A 21,632-nucleotide genomic window follows, 5' to 3' on the forward strand; every position below is an offset into this window, starting at 1 on the left:
TTAGCTGTATGACATATCTTCTTTTGTGATCTTGAATTATATTTATACCTTTATAGTTTCTTAATCTTTTACGTTTGTATTTGGTCCCATCAATTAAATTGAGAGCAGGAGTTTGCCCTTATACTCTTTTTATTGATCCCACATATAGTATTTAGTATTTATTCAATAAATCCACTAATTCACTTATTTTAAAGACACCATCCTAGGTACTTGTTGGGGAGATGAAAGTAAATGGAAAAATGAACTGTGAGGGACTGAATTGTTGTGCCCTCCCACAAATTTACACATGAAGCCCTAACCCCCAATGTGATGGCATTTGGAGTTGGGACCTTGGGAGGTCATCAGGTTTAGATGAGGTCATGAGGGTGGGGCCCCCATGATAGGATTTGTGTCCTTATAAAATTCAAAAGGAAAACTAGACACAGGAAGAAGGTGACCATCTACAAGCCAGGAAGAGCCCTCACCAAGGAACTGTATTGGCTGGCACCTTGATTTTGGACTCCCAGCCTCCAGAACTGTGAGAAATAAACTCTGTTGTTTAAGCCACCCCGGTCTATGGTATTTTGTCATGGAAACCCAAGCAGACTAACATGTGAATCATTCACAGGTCTTGACTTCAAAGTCAAGTTGGCTAAAAGAGATAAACAGGTACAACTAGAAACAAAATGTAACATAAATAGCTGTAAATGCTGTTAGTGATGTATAAATAAAATGCTATGGGAGCTTGAAGGATTAAAAACAACTTTCCACCAAGGGAACAGATAAATGGAACTCAATGGGGGCATTTGAAGGTTGTTCAAACAGAGATGGCATTTGAATGGGTTCTAGAAGGGAAGAGGGTTTCAGATTGAGAACAGAGAATGGCCAAGATGTAGGTGAGGGGCAGTAGGAAGCAATGAGGAAAGTACAACGGCAGGTGAAGAAAGATGAGTGAGAAATGAGGCTACAAACACGAGCAGTCAGACCATGGGAGGTTTTGAATGTCCATTTAAGGAGTCTGAACTTTATTCTCTAGACGTTGAAAACCCATTAAAATGTTTTGAATAGAACAGCAACATAATCAGAGCTGTGAAAAAAAAAAAATTTTTTTGCTTTTGTTACTGGCAAAATGGATTAGCACAATTTAAACACATAAAGAGGCCATCAAGAGTGCTGATGTTGCTAAGGGTGTGAAAGTGCTCAGAAAACAATGAGCACAGGCAATTGAAGAGACAGAAAAATTGTTGATTCGGATAAACAAAAAACAGTTAGCCAGTGATAGCATTTGGGAGACAATGATATGTGAAAAAGAGAAGATGCTGCAAATTGACCTCCTGAAAGACACCCCTGAACGGAGTACTGAAAGTGATTCATCTAAGACTAGCAGGGGGTGGTTCAAAAATTTTCAGAAAAGAAGTGTTTATTTATAGATTAAACAGTATATTTGACATGTACTGTATATAAGAAAGGTTAAAACAGGGAGTTCTTTGGGGGTCTGGAACAGATTAATTCAATTTAGATTATTTCTAATGGGGAAAATGTAATTCGGTTTTCTAACAAATTGCTTCTCGAACAACCTTCTGGAGCTAATTAAGTTCAAGGACAGAGGTTCCACTGTAATCAGTGTTTTTAACAAACACTCCCAGTTACGCTGATGCAAGTAACCCACTAGGTTGACTACACGATTGACCATTTAAGCCAGGACCCACTTGAAAGTAAACATTGTACAATTATTAAGTACCTGGAGGACAGGCATAAACTCAGACTACCCCAGGCAAACTAGACAGGGCCACCCTCCCTAAGGACCACTCTGCAAAATACTACTATTGACAAAGCTCAGCTAAGTAGACACAACGAAGAACATTGGCAAGCAGGACAATGCCCTATAAAAAGAGGGGAGGAAAATGGAAGGCCAGAAAGAGATCTCATAACTGGACATCTGGTTTGTAATGGGATCCGGAGAGAATTGTTAAGCTAACACAGAGGTACCTGCTTCAAACCTCATCTTCCAGTCTTTGCTGTTGAAGTTGCCATTTATGATTGTCCAGAAGATGTCAGCACCATGAGGAAGTGACAACGCATGGAGCAGGAGAGGAACCGCCAGTGACGACAACTGGGAGAAGTCGGATTTGATGACTCTCCACAGGCTGGAAACCAAGAAGCAAAGTGGTTACAGTTATGATAACCTTTTTAGAAAGAAAATACTACTATTATCTTAATTGATAAGAAATATAGTTAACCGGTAGATGGTCGGAATGCTTTCAGTGAAATTGCATTCATCCACAAGCCTATGATCCTCTGATAAACTTTTCCTATGCTCTGTTCTGTTCATGTCTTTTTAAAGTAATTACTTTCATGTAACAACATAGAAAAACACCACTTAACATTACATTTTAACGTAAAAAATTTAATTGCATATTTTAAATTCAAGTAATAAATGAATAATGACTGTTAAAAATTATACAAAATTGATATTAGTTATGTTAAGATGGTGAAGTGATAGTGATTTAAATTTCTTTTTCTTATACTGAACATCTGGGGAGTTATGTTGGTTTTGCCTGCCCAGCAGCCTTTTCCTCATATTATTCTAGCAATGAGCAACTCTTTTTCAATTAAGCCTCTTCAACTGGCAGAGTTGTCAATCAAGCGCCACCGACCCACCCCTTTTCCTATTGTAAGAGTGAACACAAAACCCATGCTGATCAAAGTACTTCAATGCTGAAAATCGAGTGATTAGTCAAGGGATGAACATATTATGTAATTATGGGAATGCCGGAATCCTTTTCCAGGTATTGATATGGACTCTGGGACAAGAAAGATCTCTCTCCTTCTCACAGAACAGCCCGCTGAGAAGCAGCCAATATAGATGGAATGAGGCTAAGTGATGGTGAGAAAGGGAGAAAGGGAGAGGAGACGGAAAGAGAAAAAAGGAGAGAGGGAGAGAGAAATCCTTAGTAACACCTTGTGAATACTAGCCCTGCCTAAAACCAGACCATTACTCATCAAAAATGTACCTTAGCAAGTTTAGCTAAGTTCCTATCAATCTCTCCCAGAATAATTCTGAAGGTCTATTTTTACTAATCCTATATAATAAAAGCATAGTATGCAAATTGTCCCCTCGACCAGGAGTTCGTCCGGAAGTTCAACCAGGGGGCGGGGCCAGCCAGGAAAAGGTAGGGAGGCCCCAGCCAGCAGCCGCTAGGGACCCTACCAATGCAAGCATTTCGTGCACTGGGCCTCTAGTAATATGTAAGTGGTTTCAAGTCTTTTATTCATTTATTTAAAGTATGTTAATCCAGAATTGAAACTATTTGTGACTTTAAAAAACTCATAATATACCCCTAAAAGATGGGAGGAGTGGCACAGTATCTCCAATTTATGGAGAATATAAGTCACTAAAGTTGCTGGTATCTCAGAAAACACACTAGACTTATAGAATGAAAAGGAGTAATTTTCAAATGCCATATGCTTCAACTGAATTGTGGATATCAGAAAAATATGGATCTAATCTGAACCCTGTCATTAATTAACTGGGTAACCAAGTGTAAATGTAACTTGTCTGAACTTCCACTTCCTCCTAATGCTGGTTGTATTAAATGTTTGACACATAGTAGGTATTCAAAAACCTTACACTACTATTACTATTGTGAGGCTAAGGATGATGCTACTTCTCTACAACAACAGGCCCTACGGAGAATGCAAAGGAAAAAGAAGGCATAATCTCTGCCCTCATGGAACTTGCATTTCAGTAGAAGGAAGCAAATCGTATATGGCACTAATAGAAAACTGTCCCAGTGACAAAAGTCCCTGGACTCTTCCAATCCCATACTGCTTTCTCGGGTCCCTACAGCAGCTTTGTTTGAAAAATGGAAGCATGTCTTTCTCCAGATCCCTTCATTGTCCCTCAGGATTTTTGAGGGGGAAACCTGGGTTATGTAGCCCAAAGGCTAAGGCAGAGATGCCAGGGCATCAATGATCCATTCGTCCCAACTACATCTCCGATAGAGGTGGCTTTAACAACAGAAGTCAGCCCACGTAGTCTCCCCACTCTCCTGCCCAACTCCCGACCCTGTCCCTTCACTGCTTCTGCCTGGATTTGCTGCTTGTCTCATCTGTTACGCTGATCCTTTCAAAATTCTATCATTATCTCAATGCCTATCCAAATGGTATCTACTCCTGAGGCTTCTCTGATCACCCAAAACTGACCTCTCCCACCTACGAACTACACAAAACAGTCACCCACCACACATCCCTGGGATTGACAGTAACTCATATATACATAGGTGACCATGTGTCTTCATTTATCCAAGATTTTAGTCTACTATATATTTATTGTTTTGAGATTATTATGAAGATCATCCCCTCTTCACTCTCAAGAGTAGACCAATTTGAATAATGAACTATGTGGTCACATTCTGTACACATACTATTCACCCTCTTCCAAACTAAATTGCAAATTCCCAAAATGAATATTGTAAGCCCTCAATTAATGTTTTTGAATGAATAAATGAACAAAATGAATAATAACAAGTAGAGCCTCAAATTGGTTTAGTTACCAAGTTAATCTAAACCAACCTTTCCCTTTTTTAATCACTTCATTCCCTGATATATAAAAATGAGGATAATATTTTTCTAACTTATTTCCAGGAAGATTGTAACAGTTATTTTAAAGTTCTTAAGAAGAAAACCACTATGTAAATCCAGGGCAATATTTTCTTGTTTTTCTCAGAATGCCTGGGCAGTCTTTTAAAAAATACATTATCTGCCGAAACCGGTTTGGCTCAGTTGATAGAGTGTCGGCCTGTGGACTCAAGGGTCCCAGGTTCGATTCCGGTCAAGGGCATGTACCTTGGTTGCGGGCACATCCCCAGTAGGGGGTGTGCAAGAGGCAGCTGATCGATGTTTCTCTCTCATTGATGTTTCTAACTCTCTATCCCTCTCTCTTCCTCTCTGTAAAACATCAATAATAAATAAATAAATAAATAAATAAATAAATAAATAAATAAAGTTTATAAAAAATACATTATCAGATAATATGTGGAGAGACTTTAGATGTCTATTAGCAGTTCTATTTCAAGTAAGAAACTAAGTCCTTACTCAATTATACTAGGTAAATATTAACTTAGTACCTGTTGACATTTTTCTAGGTTACACTATTCTTTTTCTTTAATTTATCTTTATTGTTGGAAGTATTACAGATGTCCCCTTTTATTTTCCCATTGACTCCCTCCACCCCAAACCTGCCCACCCCCATGCCTTCACCACGCTACTGACTGTGTCCATGGGTTATGCATATATGCATATAAGTTCTTTGATTAACCTCTCCCCACCCACCCACCACCCCGTCTTCCCTCTGAAATTCATCAGTCTGTTTCATGCTTCTATGGCTCTGGATCTATTTTGTTCATCAGTTTATTTTGTTCATCTAGGGTACACTATATTCTTAAGCCATCTAACAACTGAAAGGCATAAAATAATCTTTATTTTGCCTTTTCTATTTCTATAGTATTTTTAGCAAAGGAAATTACTATTACTCATATTGACATACTTAATAATCAAACTAAATAAAAGTAATAAAAGTAGTTCCCATAGATGATTAGGCTGTCCTGGCTAAGCAAAATAATCCAAATAAATTGGTACGTGTTATTCTAAAGACTTACATGTAAGCAAAAAAGCCTAACATATAAACAAAAAAGGAAGACCTACCTTGCAATCAACATATGATCCTGAATGTAGGCTAAAAATTGAGGATGATCTTTTCTAGCAATGTATAAACACTCTCCGTGTAGACAGAGAATCTTCAGGCAATTGAGCATATTAAAAAGAATGTCTGGCTCTTCAAATTTAGCCATTTCCTATGCAAAAAACCACATGGTTACGGAATTATCTAAAACAGCAACGCTACCAAACCAAAAATTCAAATATTCCAAAAAATATACCTGGAAAATGGTGTATATTAGTCTCAAAGTTACTGGAAGCTGTTGGTAGCTAAACTTTCTTTCAGTATCGTTCTTTACTGCTGTGAGGAAATAATTACACAGAGGTTAGCATAACTCCTCCTTTCCCCCACCGTTCATGAACTGGTCAAGATCATAAAGCCAAGAGGAATAAAAACAGATATAGAATATGTACATTTTTAAAGTGTGTAATGTTTTCATTTGCTCTCCAAGTTAGCATATGTCCCTTCTATGATGCAAATGAAGGAAACCTTCTAGATCAGAATTCTCAGCTTCCCTTTTCCACCTAATCGTCATCCTGTACTCAGATGTCTTTGGCTCCCTGAAGTGACCTCAACCCAGCCCTATGCCCCTGTGGGCCACTAGTTCTGCTGCTACCTGGAGGGGTCTGCGGCCTGGCTAGGTATGCTTTCCTAATTGAAAGGAAGACAAGCAGGTATTAAATAGAGGTATTCAAGTTGTATTAGCACCTAAGGAAGAATTTATCCCATGGACAAAGGGAACTTTTGAAAGAAGTTGAATATAGTCAAACTAGAACAACTACTCCTGGCTTTATTTTCTTATGAGCATCTCTAAAATCTCTGCCTCTATGGTAAAGAGTGGCAGGACATTCTACATGAGGCATGCTAGGAAAAAGAATTCACAAGGGGCTAGGTGGAGGGGGGGGAGGGATGGGGAACGGGGGAACAGGAGACATCTGTAATACTACCAACAATAAAAATTATATATTAAAAAAGAATTCACAAGTTAACCAGATGTAGAAACTAGTGTAAAATGTTTTCAAATCACTGTTATAAGTTCTGGCAATTCCTAGGATCAGAAACAACGAAGTCAAGCCCTCTTGGCATCTATACTAGATAGTTTATTGGAGAGCTTCCATCCTAACGTATTTTAAATACTTGCTATCCACACCCGACTCTATTTTGTCTAGTGTGAAAGTTTTAAAAATATTTTTAATAGAAGAGATATCTGACTGACAGAAGAAATAGGCCCCAGGCCATAAAATGCAGAAACAGGAAATCCTCTAAAAGAGGGAAGAAATCACTGAACATGGGCAGAGCGCCCGTTTGTTCTATGACAGAGGAGCTCGAGACCACTGCCTGGAGGCCGCGAAGCAGAAGCAGGACTGGGGCACTGAGCAGCGGGGGAGGCTGGTCTGGGAAGAAAATTAATGGAGACCTCCCGGAGGAGACCATTTATCACTGCATCCTACAAGACAGCAGAGAGTAAAAGAAGGAAAGTGGACCAGAAGCTGTGAGGGGAGCCTGAATAGCTGCTTGGAGAAGACAAATACACCAAATGTTTAAACAAGTGGAGGTTAGAACAATTGAGCAAGGAAAAGAGTCATTTATAAAAATAAATGGCTTAATTTTAAGCATTGTTCAAATAAAATGTTACATATAAATACATAAAAGTGGCAGCTAATTGATTTTGTGTGCTATCTTAGGTTTGAAAAATATGTTTGCATGTAAAGAGTCCAGGTTACTGGATCATAAGTAAAATCTCTGCTTTCTTTAGACATTAACACAGGCTGGGCCCGGGTCTCAGCAAGTATAATTAATTCTAAGTAAACCAGGAGACCCAGGTTCTAGCCTCCACCCTGCCACTAACTAGTTTTACAATATTTGGGTATGCAATTCCCAGACCCCACCCCGAGATACCCACAATTGGGGGAGAGAGGTCAGAGCTCATTAATTTTGTTTGTGTTTCAACTCCGCAGGTGATCCAAATTCTCCATTACCATCTGGGCAGCATGAGAAGCATAAAGTAGAAATGAGTAATACGAGCTACATGAAAATAGCAAGTTGTTTAACTCATCTGCAATGTATTTTCCTCATCTGTAACGTGAGAAGGCTGAACAAGAAAACAGCAAGTTTCAAGTTTCTTTTGTACAGAATTCTTTGTTCAAAGATCATCTTACCTAGAACTCCACTATAGGAAATGGAGCAAGTCAGTGCAGTCAGGTTGAAGCAGGTGGGCAGCCTGAGTCTTGATCATTTACCCACATCCTCCTACCATTAGCCACCCCACATAAGGAAGGTCCAAAGGAAACCACAGAGAGCCTGTACAACTCCACATACATGATGAAAACCAATGAAGTAGGTCATCTCAGGTGTTCCTCCAAATTCTAAGTGTCAATGGTTCCAAATAATGTGAGCCAGGATAGCCATACTCAACTGACCATTTATACAATCCATGCAGAAGTAGTCAATTCCAACCAAGCATGCTGTGGTAATGATATTGTTACCCTGATCTGAATATGACACCCCGGGACCTACAACGAACCCCACACAATAGTCACATAACAATATTTGCTGTTCACTGAGGGAATAATTCAAAGTCCATGCTTCTGAGGGTGGGCCTCCCAAGGGCCAGCCAGATAGTTTAATAGTTCAGGATAGTGGAAATAGGAAGATTAAAAACTACTTAGATTTATTCCCAGAATGCCACAGCACAGACTAAAAGCCAGGCTTTCCCAGAGGCGCCTGGGGTTACATCCTAATTTCCTGAAACTCCTTCAGCATGTGAGGAGCTAGAGTATGATTCGGGCCTTCCTGCCATCCTGCTGTCCCCAGTTAGCCCACACTGAGCCTTTGAGCAACTGGCAACAGACCATCCTCCCTCCCAGCTCTGAGCAAGCCAATCAGCCCTAGAGCACAAATTGCTCAGGTGTGAGCCTGTCCAGAGTCCTGGTCATACTCTGGGGGCACAGGAGCCAAATTCCATCACCTCTGTCCCGGCACGCTCTACTCTGGCCAAATGCCCTGAGTGGCTGTGGAGAGTGTCAGCACCCTCCATTCAGCCTCGCACCTTGGTTCACAGCTACTTCTGCACAGAGAACACAATACACCATAAGTAGGAAGGTGGTGTTTTTTACACTAAAACGGGGGTTTTGTCAATAACAAGCACCTGCTGCCAGAAAGATGCTCAGTGACCTCTGATCCACTAGAAACACATCCTGGATCTGTTCCCTTCATGATCTGGGGAAATGATTCATTTGCACAAGTCTATATTAAGGAAGCCAAGTCTGAACTTGTGCAAGTCAATGGTAACCTAAGCAACCAGGGTTCTGAACGTTGGGCCTGTGCAAACTTGGGTGTGCCTGAGTTCACCTACCAGCATGTTCCGTGGGCTCGGTGTGATTCCCTGGGTTTTCCCCACGCTTGCTGGCTGGATTCTCCTCCTCCTCACCTTCAGGGCCTATGGTAAACTCAGGTCTGGAAGAAAGGAGGCTATCCTCAAGGCTGTCTGTGGGCTCCTGGAACAAATATGACAAGCAGCCAGATGAGCAGCCTATTGGGATGTAACGAAGGTTCTGCAACAGAGACCAGTTGCGTGCCTGCAGCGGCCCAGCCTGTGCTGAACCCTGGGGGGCAGAGCCACCTGCCTCACAGGAGGCTTGAGCTTATTTCCTTAATGGTTCATGGAAATTTAGATGAGGTGTTAATGAAGCATTTTCATTCCCTTAAAATAATATGGGAAATATCAAAAACATTGTTAAATCTTCTTAGGCCTGCTTTCCCATCTCTGCTTTAATCCCTGTGAGTGTGCCCTACTCACCAAGAGATGCCAATCCATGCACACTTTGTTCAATAACTACTTAATTAGCAGGGAATAATAAGGGGTTCGCATCAACATTTAAAATAGAAATATTGATTGTCTAGAGAAATCAAAATTTTAGGAATAAGAAATAGCTATAAAATATATGTTAAAGAGAACTAAGTATGGCAAGCCAAGTATCCATCAACAGATGAACAGATAAACAAAACGTGATATATACATACAATGGTGCCGGAGGCCAATTCCAGCATGTCATAATTACAAGAGTTTTATCAAAAGGTTGATGAAACTTGGGGACTCAGAAGGGCTGAGGCACAAATGTAATCACCTGTTGGAATGGCTGAAAGGCACTTCCCCCAAACCTGAATAGGATGATTGTTTGCTGCCAGACAGCTCAGGGCATCTTTGTCTACATGTTATTGCCTCCTACTGGCCAAACACCTGAACAGCTGTAGGCTATTCCCCAATGTGAAAATGCTTCTGTACCCTACCCTTTGAAGTGTATTATCTCCACCTTGTCTTGGGACAAATTGTGTTAATAAAAAGCAAGGGTCCTGAGACAAGGAAAACTTTAGCTCCTTTAGCTGAAGCTCCTCTGACCCCCCAATGCCTTTCAAAATTATCTTTCATCTTTGGACTCTTACTTAATCTACACACAGCCTTTCTCCAGATTGCTAAACCCTTTGTAATGCTGGAACAAGAACCCCGGCATTAATGGCGCCCAACATGGGGCTTTCTGAACCCTTGCAGCACCAACATTAATGGAGCCCAAAATATGGACAATTTGGAGAAAGAAGGATTCGCCTGAGCGGAAACAACACTAGCAATGGTGGTAAGATTAACTGTGCGTAAAGCCCATGTCAGCTTCGGAAACCTGCGGATCCCCAAGTGCTTGGGAGATACTTTGTGGTTAAGTAAGATTATAATGGGGAAAAATTTGGTTAGAAGGCAAATTTATAAAGAAATTGGAATATCAAAAGGTACTTTTTAAAATCAGGCTGAAAAAAGAGTGCCGTGGTCATTGTTAATGTGGTTTCTTGTTCAAATCATAAAATACCTAATTTGTTTTCAGAATCTAAAATCTGTAATAAGAAATAAAACCCCACTGCCGAATCCACCTCTGGTGCGAAGAGATTCAAAGGTAGCTGGAGAAGGCAGAGCTATCAGCTCTCCCACAAAAAGACTACTTAAAGCTTTGTTTTAAAATTATAGAAGAACTCGATGGGAAATGCAAAATTTGGCTAAGGTCACCTTGGGTGCTAGTAATTACTTTGGAAAGCAAAATAGGAAAAAATTTAAAATCTGTCTTTATCTATTGAGCATGCCTTTATACACATCCAGGTCTGTTACTGACTCTTTCCCCCAAAGCAAGCAGGAGGTGGGGGAAAGGAGACATGTGGATATCCAATATGGACACCCACTCTCCCAGTATGTTAATTTAAAGTCTCCTCACCATAAAAAATTTAGAAATGCATCTGGGATTTCTGTACCCATAAAGAGAGAAGCTAGCTTAAAACAAATGCGTGCAACTGTCCGATTTTTGGACATTTAGATAGGGTTTTAAGCTTGACTCTCTGCGTTGGCACAGAATAAAACTCTAAGACTGGTTTTTTCCTCAGAAAAATGGTTATCATCCCTTTCATTCGGGCCCCCCAGCTTTCTTCCGTGAATGACCACATTAACCTTCTGATAGAGCCCTGCTCGCAATGTCCAAATCCTCCAGTCTCTCTCCTCCACTGACAGGAGGAATTTCTCAAATTCATCAAATTGTATCATCACCTGATTAAAATTCTTTGGCACGTCCCCACTGTCACCAAGACAAAATCCAAACTTCTTAGTTAGGCAAACAAAGCCCTTAATAAATCTGAGTAAAAACTGAGTCTTTCCTAGACTCAACTTTCACGACTCTGCCACCCTCCTCACTGCTCTAACACAGAACTACTTGCAGTTTCCTGAGTGTATCATTCCCTACTCTCCTCTACACCATTTAAACAGAGAGTTTTCTGGGTCTCAAAAGTACTGCTCTCCTACCTCTTTCATTTCATTAATTCCACTCCTCCTTCAATAAAGCTCAGGAACCATCTCCTCCAGGGAGACCTTGTGGATCCCTATTACACCTCTCAGGTAGATTTGTTGTTCCTTCTTCGCACTCCCATAGCTACCTTGTTCATACCTCTCTCAGAATGCTCATCACTCTGTCTTCTGGTTTTTCATTTATTTAACCATCTTCCTGATTAGACTCTAAGCTTCTGATTTTAATTTGTTTTCCCATCATCTACTACTGTGACTGCTTTATAGTAAGTACCCAATGACAATGTTATTGGGATGTTATTTTGCGACAGGTAGGACTAACAAGTTCGGTGGGCTTAAAGGTATTTAAAAACTAAAGAAACATTTTACTGGATGTATACTATACCTCAAAAAATACTTTTAAGTCACTTTATACCTAGACAAACATTAGGGGAAAGGAAGAAAAAGAGAAGATGGCAAATAATCCTAGCTATGACGGTATGAGGCTATTTTGATGATGTGTGTGACTTAGATGGAAAATAAGCTAAACAGGAAATAACTAATGCATGGAGTAGCTAAATTAAAATTGTATTGGCGGTTGATGAAGTCAGTAAGTTTTACAAACTGCAGTTACCTAGGAATTCTTAGTGTCCATAGCCAATCTACTTACTCAATATTTGATATGTATATTTTGTAGTATTCACTGTTATCTAAATTTTGTAATATGACTTTCTGATCAAAGTTATTTCAAGAATACCAGTAATGCTTTGTATCTGTGAAAACTGTGTGAATGTGTGTGCTACAAACCCTAACTTAAGGCTCAAGATTTCTCACCCAAGAGTTCCATATCATGTGGCACCATCTCGTATTCCAGGAGCCTGATTTGGTGGAAGGAAAACTTTTTTTTAACACAGTCTGACATGTAACCCAGCATGGAGCATAGCTAACCCTGGAGAAAGACCCCATTACACCACTACTGCATCCTTATTACACTTCGACAGAGGCCACCTCACTTCTTCAACCGCTTACCACCAGCCGGCTTTCTTCTTTAGGAGCCAGTCTCCCCAGGAGTTCACAAGCAAGCTGATAGCAGAGAATGCTAGCCTGACACAAGTTACACTCAATTGCTTTTTCGTCCTTCTGGCAGGTGTGGGAGCCCCCCCAGGGGGCTTGGAAGACATTGTTTATAATGGAAATTATGTCTTTCGATATGCTGTGCTCTAAACCCATCGTGATCCCATCATCTTGTAACTCCATCTGAAAGACATCAACAACAAAAAAAGGCAAAAAAAAAAAAAAAAAAAAGAAGAAGAAGAAGAAGAAGAAGGAGTTTGGTCCTTTTGTCCACTATTGCATTGACACACTAATGGGGGAAACTTTTCATTAACTGACAATATTAAATTATTTAAAGATGGTAAGACTTATAGACCATGAATATACACTGATTTCCATGGATTCTTCTTAAAAGACTATATACATAAGACAAAGTAATGAGAATTGTTTTTTAAATCATGTAGGACATTTAAAGGGAGTTGTTTCTTAAAATGTATCTCTCTGAGGTTTTACACATTTAAAAATTCCGCTCCTTACCTAGTGTCCAGATTTTGGTTTCTAAATACCATTATCCACTAAAAGGAACCAGGGATCCTTGGAGAAGTGGCTGGTTTCAGGGGTTGGGCGAAGAAAATATAAAATGAGCCTGGAATGTCTTGTCATGCCAGAAATTAAAGAAGTGTTTAAAGAATGATGGACCATGTCAAAAGAACACAGGAGCCGGCTTGAAGGGACTCCCACTAGCCAAATATGGGATAACACAAACATCAAAATAAAAGTTAACCCACTGAAACAAATTCTAACCTACTGAATAAAATGAGAATCCATGAGTACATGAGGATATCTATATATATAAAAGCCTAAGCGACCTTTATGACTGGTCACTATGGTGCGCACTGACCACCAGGGGGCAGACGCTGAATGCAGGAGCTGCTACCTGGTGGTCAGTGCACTTCCACAGCCAACCTCCTGGCCGGTTCCAATCGGCCCCAATCACTGGCCAGGCCGAGGGACCTCACCCGTGCACGAATTCATGCACTGGGCCTCTAGTAAGTAGATAAACAAATAAATATGTAAATGGGAGAGAAGAGAAAACTGTTCCTTCCGTGGAATGCCAATTAGTAAATTTTTTTAAATGATGGAATCAGAAAATTATTATTTGATAACCCTCATAGTAATAACTGATTCAGCCATGAATCATCCATGGATGCTAAACTAGCAGGTAAAAGTCTGATGAGAAACAGGAAATCTCATAGACTTAAAGTATCTCTCTACAAGCTACTTATTAATTACAAGGGAAAATGATGACTTTATAGTAGGGAAATAGGCAAAATTCACCTTAACCAAGTTATTGCCACCAATAAGGGGACATTATTATGTCATGTGCTTTCTGACCTGATGCAGTAAAATGAACACAATATCACATCTGTGGTATTAATGCCAAAAAATGCTCAACCCAAATCGACTCATAAGAAAACATGAGATTCAAATTGATGGGCATTCTACAAAATAACTGGACTTTTTTAAAATGTCGAGAACATAAAAGAACAAAGACTGAAGAAGTATTCTGGATTAAGACTAATGAGGCAAGAGAAATAACTGCAATAAGTGATGCTGGACTGTGTTCTCAATCAAAAATAATTTTTTTGTCATAAAGATGATTGTTATATCAATTTTAAAATAAATTATTCCTGTAAGTTACATAATAGTATAATAAATTAATTTCCTGAATTGATAACTGTACTTGGTTATGGGAAAAAATGTCCTTATTTTTTTAGAGAATACATTCTGAAATTTTAAAGATAAAGGAACATCATGCTTGCAGCTTACTCTCAAATGGTTCATTAAATTTTCATATCAACATATACAGAATAAGAGAAAAAGAAAGAATAAAATGTGCTAAATGTTAACATCTGAAAAACTTAGGGGAGAAGTATTTGGGAATTCTTTGTATTATTCTTGCAACTTTTCTGCAAGTCTAAAATTATTTCAAAAGTAAAAGTCAAGAAGAAATGTTCCTCTGACCAAACCTCTTAAACTTCTCTATTAAAATTACCTTCAAAAATCAATTTATAAAATATATTAAACTCAGCCCATCACTATAGAGTTGTACCTTGCTCTTCCCAACAATTGCATTACCCAATATGTTCACCAAATGTGTTCAAAAGAATCAATTCTAATGAAGCTAGGATGTTTCTAAAATTCATATCCATTCTCATATGTCAATATCATCATAGATATTTATACAAAAATAAATATTTATGCATATTTATTTTTTCAGGCTCTTTAGGAAATTCCCAAAGGAGTTTGAAAAATGTCTTGAGTAATGCTGCATCATTTCAGTAAGTGTGAAGATGTCTAACACACACACAAAAATCACTATACAAATGCTCTCCTCATCCTTCACCTCTGAACTAAAGGAAGCTCATGCTTCAGCTACCTGCTTCAGGAGAAGATCAAACATGAGGATGAAACAATTCAGATTCATTTCATCATCTTCACAATCAAAGTCAATAGTCCTTCCTCCTGGGTGTCCAAAATTCTTGAAAGGGCTACGAAAAGGACTACGCATAGGACTCCGAAATGGACTCTGAAAAGGACTATGAAATGGACTCAGCATGTTGTGCTGAACTCGTCGACCAGGATCAGAGGCAACACTCACCTAGAAGAAAGAACATCAACATACATAAGTGAACTTGCAGAGGCTCAAATGGCTGTATAAAATATCGGAAGGTATTTCCAGCTGTTACACTGATTTCCTTTCTTAGCCAATAGCATTTGTACCTCCAAATACTATAAATCTTCTCAAAATATAAAAATAAGAAATAAAATTATCCAAACTTTCTGTCAGGTGAATAAAACATCAGCATTCTAAAGAATGAAGGCAGTTGTCTTTGTCATTTTATTTTTCATCCCATCAAACATTTCTAATTAAACTAAATTGTCTGCATCTACCTAAAACCATAACCTACAAAAAAAATGAGAACTTAACAAAAGTAAAAAATTGCAAGATCAGTTTTAGAAATATAAGCACAGAATGTCAGATTGACAAGACTGTTTAAAGACAAATCGCCTCTAGATATTACAATTATTAAACTATCCTGGGAAAACAATATAAGTCAAACCTGTTTACTGGTTATTCTCCATGTGCCAACCCAAGCCCCCATGTGCCAACACAATCCACCCAGGCTCTCATTGCCCTGCTCTTCCCTGCACCTAAGCCCAAGAATGCCAAGGACTGAGTTGTTCCTGGCTCTCTTGCTGGCTGGCTGCCAGTTGTGTTAAGTCAATGGGAGGTGCCTGCAGAAGACCTGAAGCTTAAGGAGAAGTAGGTAGGACTATTTCTCCCACCCTTTGCCTACTCTGATGCTACATCTCTGGCAGTCTCCCCATCATCCTATAGCTCCTCTAGCCAGCCCGCCCCTTATCATTTCAGCTCCCAATGGGCTTCAGGAACTATTTTTCCTTGTTCTTTCAGCCCTAGAGGAATAATGGTTTCCTACTGAACTGTGGATTCACCAATAGCTCACCAACCCTTATTGCTCCCTTAACCTTTCCCATAACTCTATAGGCAGAGTTTCCATGAAAGTCCCTTCATCTGAACCATCTGGGATGAATTCTGTAGCAGGACACTAACTGACATGCCTGTACATCACTTTCAAATCATATTTTCTCTCAAAGATTTCTCTAATAACAAGCAAGCTCCTTGAACACCATATTTTAAAAAAAGAACATGAGTACCCCATTAAGAATCATAATACCTGGATATTGATAGGGTTATCTCTGGCAGTGGTCGGCAAACTCATTAGTCAACAGAGCGGCAAACCGCGGCTCACGAGCCGCATGTGGCTCTCGAGCCGCAGTTTGCCGACCACTGATCTTTGGCAAATCACTTCAGTCCACTTAACCTCAGGTTAAGTAGCTGTAAAATGAAAATAATGAGCTCTTCCCCAACTACTTCATTCTTCTGTGATGTCATTAATTGTTAATAAAGTGCTAATGAAGTAATATAATATTAAAGGTTACAGAAGAAAAAAGCAAACTATAAATGACATCTGGTTCCTATGAGGCAGATCTTCTAAAAAGCACTGAATACACTGTGATCCCATGACTGTTATATTTTTTAATTCCCAGATATCAGGTGGAATGATGGGGGGGCCTGTGGTATACAGTGGGGAAAATGTAATGGAGAGGCTTGACAAAGAGAAAAATTAGAACAGTCCCTGCCCACCATCAGATGTGAGTCAACCTCTCCAAAACTGATCATGGTCTGGGAATGTCATTACATCAACCGAAATCCTATCAGGTCATCCACAGAAAAAGTATCAAAAACTTCCAACAAACCCTGGCTGGATAGCTCAGTTGGTTGGAGCATTGTCCCATACCCCAAAAGGTTGTGGGTTCAATTCCCAGTCAGGGCACATACCTAGGTTGTGGGTTCAATCCCCGGTTGGGGCATGTACAGGAGACAACCAATCGATGTTTCTCTCTCATCTCTCCCCCCACAACCTCTGGAATCAATAAAAATCATATCCTCAGGTGAGCATAAAAAAAATTTCCAACAGTTTTCATACACTTTGGACCAGACTGACTTCTCTCATCCACAAAGGTACAAAGGCGTCAATAAAATGGGTTTAAAGGGGTTAATAAAATGGACTTAGTTGGTTCATAGTGACAGTATCACTCATGGTTACCACCAGTTGATGATATCTTCCCAAAACACAATAAAAAAAAGAAAACATCCAAACTCTTCATCCCCAAAGTAAAGCAGCTATCTGCTCAGTAGTTGGTAAAGAATTCTTGTTTGCCAGGAGACAAAAAAAAATAAAGTACCCAAAAAGTAGTGTGGGTTTTTTGTTTTGTTTTGTTTTGTTTTTGCTTTCATCAAAGATAAGAGATAGCTAATAGGTATGTATAAGAGAAAAACTCAAAGGAAAATAAAAACTCAATAACAACTTATTACTAGTAATTACAGACTTAACCAAACATATATTAGATTAATGCTTTCTATTGCTTATGTGCTTAAAAGGTTCCAGAGAGAGAAGGAATAAAAAGCATTTTCAGAGAAGTTTACTTGATGCTACTTTTAGACCCAGTATAATCCGCAAACTCTTAATAAGACAGAAACAGTTGTGGCATAATTACCCTTCGAGCTGCAATGTTCCCTGCCAATTCATTGACTCTTGATTTTCTTTGATTTGCCAGTTCTTTGACAGAATTAACTCCATCAGAAAACATACTTATTAATAGTTGAAGTGGGACCGTGATGTCTAACTCCGATAATACCTGAGGAAAAAAGGCATATATATCCCTCCAAAATATAAACTTTAAAATTCAAACAAAACTACACTTAATATTTTTATCAGTGAACTATTGAACATAAGGACACTTAGCCTTCCACATATTCTGTCCACATATTCTATATGACATATTCCACAGTCATCCTCAATGTATTGTATTAAGAAAATCAATGGTACCACTGAACCCCACTCCCCACATCCAATAAATCATCATGTTCTTTCTATTAACACTTTGAAGTACCTCTTTATGTGGTCCCTCTTTCCATGCCACTGCTAGTGCCTTAGCTCATCACCTTTGTCCTAGACTAGTAATAATCTGTGAGCATGTCCCCACTCCCATCTGAATGTCCCATCTGCTCTTGTTCTCTGGAGCAAGTTCAGGTATCCTGACAACATTAAGTTACCTTATCTGTAATGAATTTTCTGAAAAGAGATGCCTCCTTCCTTTGGACAGAATTAATCCATTCTCTGCTCTGCTTTCTTAGAACTTTCTATATACCTTTATTAGAGCAAGTATCACTTTGCATTACATTTGATTATTTGATATTATCTCTCTCACTGTGAGCTCTTTGAAGAAAGGAAGTAGGAGGAAAGGACCATTGCTTCTCCAATTGTATCCCAGCACCTATTACAGCGACTGGCACAGAGGAGCTCTATAAATGTTTCCTCATCCTATATAATAAAGATGTAATATGCAAATTGACCATCACTCCAACACACAAGATGGCCACCCCCATGTGGACACAAGATGGCCAGCAGGGGAGGGCAGTTTGGGGGGACCAGGCCTGCAGGGGAGGGCAGTTGGAAGGAACAAGACCTACAGGGGAGGGCAGTTGGGGGGGACCAGGCCTGCAGGGGAGGGCAGTTGGGGGCAACCAGGCCAGCAGGGGAGGGCAGTTAGGGGCAATTGGGCTAGCAAGGGAGAAGTTAGGCATCGATCAGGCTGGCAGGGGAGGAGTTAGGGGGTGATCAGACTGGCAGGCAGAAGCGATTAGGGGCAATCAGGCAGGCAAGCAGGCAGGCGAGCGGTTGGGAGCCAGCTGTCCTGGATTGTGAGAGGGATGTCCAACTGCCCGTTTAGACCCTATCCCACCAGGATCGGGCCTAAACAGGCAGTAGGATATCACTCGAGGGGTCCCAGATTGGAAAGGGTGCAGGCTGGCCTGAGGGACACACACCCCTCCCAGTGCAGGAATTTCATGCACTGGGCCTTTAGTTTAATTAATAAATGAGTCAACTCCAATCACTATATTGTTCTATTTCCCAAATGCTTAGACCAGTGGCTTACATCCTCCTTCAACTGTAGCACTGCCTTCAAACCAAAGCTATGGCAAAGCCCAATCCATAAAACATGTAAACTGTAATAGTTTTAGCCATGGTGGGGACAGAGGTTTATAGCCCTGTCCCTAGACTGCACAGCTCAAAGGATGTACAACTGAGTAACAACATCTAGCCATCTTTAGAAGAATTAGCTTTCCTAAAATGAGAAGTTATCTTATTGAGACCTACCTTGGGATAAAAAGTTAAAGTTCTAGGTCCCAAAGGTGACTTTTTTTTTTTTTTAATGATCTCCTTTACTCTTTGTCATTTGTGAAACATACTGTTCCTTGGTTTAGAGCCCAGAAAGGCATCTTCACAACTTGAAAAACTTTAGGGATCACATCCTTCCATGAAACAGAAATGTATCTGCACCCATAGTTAACCTCTATAGTGGTTCTGTCCTCCTTTTTAAAAATTGCCCAAACTTCATATCAGATATTCAACTCAATTTAGTAAACTTTTAAGAATATCCACTAAACACAAAACATGTGCCAGATGTTGAGAAGAAAAGATGAAAGGAGTTATAAATTCAAAAATGAAAAAAATGTAGTCCCGGCCCTCAAGGCATTTAAAACCATGAGAAGAGACAAAAATTAACTGTAATATTAGACAGAAATAGTATTCACATAAAGAACCTGTGTGGCCGAAACCGGTTTGGCTCAGTGGATAGAGCGTTGGCCTGCGGACTGAAAGGTCCCAGGTTCGATTCTGGTCAAGGGCATGTACCTTGGTTGCGGGCACATCCCCAGTGGGGGATGTGCAGGAGGCAGCTGATCGATGTTTCTCTCTCATCGATGTTTCTGGCTCTCTGTCCCTCTCCCTTCCTCTCTGTAAAAATCAATAAAATATATTTTTTTTAAAAAAAGAACCTGTGTGAATACTGGGGAAGGAATAATGAATTCTGGTGGGAAGATGGGGGGCAGTGAAGCAGCAGAAAACATCATAGATGAGATCATTTTTGAGTTGGATTTTAAAAGAGAAGCTGGAGTTCACAAATGGAGACAGGACAGAAAGTCATTCCAGGATGAATGAACAGCATGAACTACCGCTTATATCAGTAGCTCTCAACCTTTCCAAGTAAAAGACCTATTTAATATCAAAAGTTTATCAGAATCCCACAACACAGCTAGTAAAATTTTAATATCTATTGATGGAAAGATACATAAGGACCAAAAGCTACTATGAATTTAGTAACAGTACTACATAAATTTGTGTTTTATTAATAAATCACAACTATAGCTACATATATTTAAAATACAATTACCTATGCATATGAATTATTCGTCTACAGGTAATCCTCAGCAAACATACAGATTATGGACTCTGCAGTAACTCCCCGCCGTTCTACCAGAGGATCTAAAGTTCATAGGCTAAGAACTAGTGCCCAAAATGATCAAAAGTATCATTCACTTACATGCAGCCACAGTAAAGCTTGTTCCTGAACAGAAGAAGGGTATCCTGTGAACCGACAACTAATAAAGCCAAACATCTCTTCCATTGAAAAAGGTAGAGGACAGAGCTCAATGTCAAACATTTTGCTGGAAAGCAGAGCAACAAAAGTAAATGACCAATGGGCACATAGTAGGACCTACCAGTGCGTTTCTAATATTTATTTGGGAAGCCAAACACTTCAGATTAGTCTGTGTTCTGAACTGTTATTAGCATGTTTCATTTTACAGGAATAGCTTATGCCATTGGAATAGATAAAAAGATAAATAATTCATACGGTTGTTAATAGCATAAGTGTTCATATTCACATTAAACTTAATGAAAGTCATTGCATTTCTAAAGAATGAGAGTTGTTCCCCTGCATCCCAAAACATTTTCCTATTGCACTTTTCCCACTTTATCCAAACCATAATTATGTGTGAAAATAAGCAAATAATATGGTATATCTATTATTCCACAAGAACAAAATCTTTTCTGAACAATTCCAAATCATCTTAGCATGATTTATAGCAACTCTTCCATTTGGGTCTTCAAGTTTCTCTATAGGATTTTGTTAAAAAGTAAGTGAGATTATATAAAAGGCTTAGCACAGTGCCTGGCTAATAAATGTTAGATACCATTATAATTACAGCGACTTCATTAAACTACTTACCCACCTTAATACTTCCCTGAATTCTTTTAACTGGTTATCTGGGACTTCTGTTCTGATGGCTTCCAGCCATTCCGGCATAATACACTCCCACACAGACTGATTGATCACATTGTAGGGGATCAGGCAGAGGATTCGGTTGAGACCCTCCTTCAGCTGAGTCACTGTGCTGCAAGACTTATCCCAGTATCCACCAACCTGATGGCATTCAACAGCCACAGAAGAAAAGAACAGAATGCACTTTGTTACAATTATATGCAAGGATTCCATTATATCTGAATCCTGGGTCCAGTGTTCTCAGAGTGAGATCTGTAAGAATCTACCATCAGGATCCATTAGTTACCAAAAAAAAGA

General features: G+C 39.5%; 1 protein-coding gene across 4 annotated transcripts in view; it reads right to left on the reverse strand.

The window, feature by feature from the left end:
* The window catches only part of UNC79 (unc-79 homolog, NALCN channel complex subunit), a gene marked incomplete at both ends in the record, with an annotated part of 163,937 nt that overhangs the window by 90,942 nt on the left and 51,363 nt on the right, over positions 1-21,632 (reverse strand). For all 4 annotated transcript variants that reach the window (XM_079768872.1, XM_079768871.1, XM_079768869.1 and 1 more), the window contains 9 exons: positions 1,969-2,126; positions 5,686-5,834; positions 5,919-5,998; positions 9,054-9,195; positions 12,537-12,764; positions 15,001-15,222; positions 17,706-17,846; positions 20,595-20,718; positions 21,286-21,476. In XM_079768872.1, the coding sequence (XP_079624998.1) occupies positions 1,969-2,126; positions 5,686-5,834; positions 5,919-5,998; positions 9,054-9,195; positions 12,537-12,764; positions 15,001-15,222; positions 17,706-17,846; positions 20,595-20,718; positions 21,286-21,476 (1,435 nt within the window). The remainder of the gene's footprint in view (positions 1-1,968; positions 2,127-5,685; positions 5,835-5,918; positions 5,999-9,053; positions 9,196-12,536; positions 12,765-15,000; positions 15,223-17,705; positions 17,847-20,594; positions 20,719-21,285; positions 21,477-21,632) is intronic.

This window comes from Cnephaeus nilssonii (assembly GCF_951640355.1).
Source record: "Cnephaeus nilssonii genome assembly, chromosome: 4".
NCBI classification, from domain to species: domain Eukaryota; kingdom Metazoa; phylum Chordata; class Mammalia; order Chiroptera; family Vespertilionidae; genus Cnephaeus; species Cnephaeus nilssonii.